Source organism: Sesamum indicum, linkage group LG11 (assembly GCF_026168435.1).
Source record: "Sesamum indicum cultivar Baizhima isolate 11 linkage group LG11, ASM2616843v1, whole genome shotgun sequence".
NCBI classification, from domain to species: Eukaryota; Viridiplantae; Streptophyta; class Magnoliopsida; order Lamiales; family Pedaliaceae; genus Sesamum; species Sesamum indicum.
This window is the reverse complement of record NC_142667.1, coordinates 12,520,649-12,524,609: the sequence shown is the minus strand read 5'-3', so window position 1 is coordinate 12,524,609 and position 3,961 is coordinate 12,520,649. Positions and strand designations below refer to the sequence as shown.

General features: G+C 35.7%; 1 protein-coding gene across 3 annotated transcripts; it reads left to right on the top strand.

Moving 5' to 3' along the window:
- The first annotated feature begins 369 nt into the window (after window positions 1-369).
- Window positions 370-2,768, top strand: LOC105173903 (transcription factor bHLH35). Of its 3 annotated transcripts, XM_011095810.3 has the most exons (6): window positions 370-635; window positions 722-935; window positions 1,191-1,421; window positions 1,550-1,720; window positions 2,490-2,581; window positions 2,670-2,768. In XM_011095810.3, exons 1-5 carry the CDS (start codon window positions 478-480, stop codon window positions 2,577-2,579), a joined length of 864 nt encoding a protein of 287 aa, XP_011094112.1. In that variant the 5' UTR covers window positions 370-477; the 3' UTR covers window positions 2,580-2,581; window positions 2,670-2,768. The 3 variants fall into 3 exon arrangements, with proteins under 3 accessions (XP_011094112.1, XP_011094113.1, XP_011094111.1); XM_011095811.3 differs by having other exon boundaries at window positions 371-635; window positions 776-935; window positions 2,490-2,768; XM_011095809.3 differs by having other exon boundaries at window positions 373-635; window positions 2,490-2,768.
- The last annotated feature ends 1,193 nt before the right edge of the window (window positions 2,769-3,961 follow it).

Below are 3,961 nucleotides of genomic sequence, written 5' to 3'. Positions count from 1 at the left end.
GAATGACCAAAACATAAAATTCCAAATCAAGAGCACATGATATATTATAAATTAATTTGAAATTTGTGTGGGAGCATTAAATAATCTTAGTAAGTGTAGAAATTAATATCTGAATGTAATTTGATAAAGATGTGGAAACATAATTAAATTCCAAATAATAAATCCACCCAACTTACTTAGTAGAGTTATTGTAATACAAGAAATCAATTTGAAATTTGTTTGGGAGAATTAAATAATCTTAGTAAGTATAGAAATATGTGAGTGTGTGAAGATGTGGAAACATATGAGGGACCAACCACCCTAATATTATCCTATGTTTTCACACACAAGATTCCATAACACACAATCTCATTCTACTATGATGCAACGCCGCCCCGTAGACCAACTTCTGTTGTCCGTTGACGCCCAGGATCATTCACAATACTCATTCCTTGCCACCTATTATTCATCATCTCCATTCTTTCTATAAATACATACATGTACATGATTCTCTCTACTCTCAAAACACAACCATCATCCCTCTCCCCTTTCATTTCTCATTTCTCTTCTCAACCCAAATTAACTATGGAAGATTTCGACGATTACAACAACTATTGGGAAACCGGGATGTTCTTGCAAACCGAAGAACTTGACAGGTACTCACAAAGGGTTCATCTTCTATTTTCTATTCAGCTTATGTTTAATTAAGCTGGATTGACGTGATCCGTTCTAACGGTTGCAGTTATTTCGACGAGCACATATCTGCATATTATGACTCGGGTTCTAACGGTTGCAGTTATTTCGACGAGCACATATCTGCATATTACGACTCGAGCTCACCCGATGGAGCACAGTCATCACTTGCCTCAAAGAACATAATCGCGGAGAAGAACAGGAGGAAGAAGCTGAATGAGAGGCTGTATGCACTAAGAGCAGTGGTTCCAAACATTTCTAAGGTATTTTATCAGCCCCATCATTCTAAGTGACATCTGCTGCATCATCATTGCCCCATGGCATCGGGGCACCAATCAAATTCATGATCCATCATACATGATTAAACATTATTTCAATTATTAGTGTCATCACATTCTGATCTGACAGTATAATGAATTAGTGCTGATATGAGCAGACGTATCGAAATTATTAAATATTAACCTTGAAAAAATTGAGAACAAAAAATGACGACGACGATGATGATGATGATGATATAGATGGACAAAATATCAATAGTCAGAGATGCAATAGACTACATCCAAGCACTGCATGATGAAGAGAGGAGAATTCAAGCAGAAATATCAGAGTTGGAGTCGGAGAGGGCAACAAACTTTGAGTATGAACAAGAGGCCACTACATTTTACTCAAAGCCAAAGAGGACAAGAATGGAGAATTACTATGACTATAGTGCCCCAAGATTAATGTCATCACCCATTGAAGTTCTTGAGGTACTGTACTGTACTGTACTAGTTATGGGGGGCTTTCCTTAACTGAAAAGAACAAAAGAAGGTGGGTGGGGAGTGGGGGGTGTTTTGGGTATAACCCTAATGAAAAAGTTGTGTTTAAATGTGTGCAGTTGAGGGTATCCAACATGGGGGAGAAGACAATAGTGGTTAGCTTGACATGTAGTAAAAGAACAGACACAATGGTGAAATTATGTGAGATCTTTGAATCTTTGAAGCTCAAAGTCATTACTGCCAATATCACTGCTTTCTCTGAAAGGCTTTTGAAGACTGTTTTCCTTGAGGTTATTTTCTCTCTCCTCTCTCTCTCTCTCTCTCTATATATATATATATATGTATGTATAATTTCTTTTTTCTTTGTTACATTTCTCAACACTGATTGAAAATTTTAGACAGATCAGATTCAGATCTAATAATTGCACAATAATTTGGTTTATAGTATTTTAATTAACATGTGGTGAAGTGATCACAATTTCAACGCACAATAGAGCTGGTAATGATAATATGGTAATAAATAATTGATGAGAATTGTTCCATCCTTTTTCTTTTTTCCAAAATTGGGGGCTCCATTGTATGATTTTGCCCCCTTTTGCCTTTTACTTTTTCTTCAGTCACTATATGACAACAAAAAAACATTAAAGTTAACAAATGATTCTTTGTTTTTTTTAAGAAAAAATTAAAAAAAAGAAAAGAAAATTAGAGCTATCCATATTTTAAAGAAAGTAATAATATATGCTTCATTATTGAAAGCAATAATAGTATATTTCTCAAGTAGTAAGCTCAGAATCTCATAATAAATGTATGTAATTAGTCTATTTAAATAAACAACTCTATTATTATTTGAAGTTTTTCAGATCTGAATGCATAACTTACTGTAACATTAAAGAAAACAACTAAACCACTTCATTGCTTGTTCTGAGAATTGTAAGTAAAGATAATCATTGTTGCCTCAACTAAAATACGGATTTGGTAGTTTGGTTGTCTTGATTCAACTTGTTTCTTTTTCTTTACCTATATTAGTAGCACTGATATGTTGTGTTTTTGTGTGTTTAGGCTGATGAGGAGGAGAAGGAAGATGTAAGGCTAAAGATAGAGGCTGCCATAGCTGCTCTAAATGATCCAGACAGCCCTATGAGCATCTAAATGTGTTCAGCTTTTTCACCCCATTGCACTGTATGGTGTTTTCCTTTTTCTTGGTAGTTTTTGGTTGATATCTCTCTCTTTTTTCTACAGTGGTAAGCTTGTATAATGTAGATGTAGCTTGTCTGAGCAAGAATTTCCCAACCACCATTTTATGCAATTAAGGAATCAAGAGAATGGGATGATGGTAAATTTACCAAGTCTATAAATGTCAAGGAAGATCAACTATCAAGACGCATCGCACTCTACAACTGCCATAATGGGATACAGAAAACCATGTTTGGAAATATTGATGTTTCACCCTTAACTTGAGAAACATCAGTCTGAATAAAGTGGGAAGGAACTACTGAAACATTCTTCTTCCCTCCTCTAGATGACTTGGCACGTTTTGGTTTGTCTTCCTGCATAACTGCATAATCCATCACCCTTTGTGTTGTGCCGTTGCTTGAATGTACCAATTCAACAAATGCTGCAACAGGTGAAAAGAAAATTACACATGGAAATCTATTTGACTAGAGACTTTGTAAAACTAATTAGAGTATATAGTGAACCCTAAAGAACATAAGAAACCTAGACGAGCTTGTTATAATCTATTGAAGACCATAAGGCAGTAAACTGATTTCATCCACTCACACTGCACATCAAGGCATTCATGTGCCAAGGTTTGTCGTATGTGACACGATCAATCCGTGGAAATCTCAAACTATATGGAGCAGCAAATACCTTGAATGATAGAAATTGTGGTGCCAAGACCAACTTAATTAAATCATTAGACATTACCAAGCATGGCAAAATACTAGCATGCTGTTGTGCAAAGTTGTAGGCGAGATAAGATATCAAGGAAACAAGGAACTTGGAGCCCAATAAAGCTGCAGAAGCGAGACAATAATAACTATAAAGGAAACAAGAAACTTGGAACCAATCAGGGTCTTAGCAGTTTAGTTTCAGTGGACATGCTCAGGGTTATATGCATTGCACCGGAAAAAGGAAGGAGTTCTACTCTGGACAATACCTCGGATCTGATTGTTCGAATATCACCGGTGATGGAAAATATAATTGATCTGCACATGCAAGACTTACGGGTAAGAACCACAGAAATAAGAGCCCCACCTCATCATGAAAACTTCTGCTCACTTTTCTGGGCTTTCAACCCAAACATCTGGTCTCTCCTTTGAGTTATTTGTAACTTGATAGAAGCTTGGAGGTGGCTTCTTTGGATATTCGTATTTCCTGAAATTGGAATTACCCATGTTTTAATTAAATATTAAATATAATAAAGAAATCCAAGTGGATAAAAAATCAATGAAAAGTTCAAGAATATAACTTGGGTTGTATGGCCACAGAAACACACATAGATTGCGACAGCAGAATTCTTTGATATCATA

Excerpts from the sequence above, each read along its gene's own strand:
- LOC105173903 (XM_011095810.3), top strand. The coding sequence starts at position 478 with ATGTACATGATTCTCTCTACTCTCAAAACACAACCATCATCCCTCTCC. Across the intron at positions 1,422-1,549 it reads CACCCATTGAAGTTCTTGAG|TTGAGGGTATCCAACATGGG; the intron begins GTACTGTACTGT and ends AAATGTGTGCAG. Across the intron at positions 1,721-2,489 it reads TGAAGACTGTTTTCCTTGAG|GCTGATGAGGAGGAGAAGGA; the intron begins GTTATTTTCTCT and ends TTGTGTGTTTAG.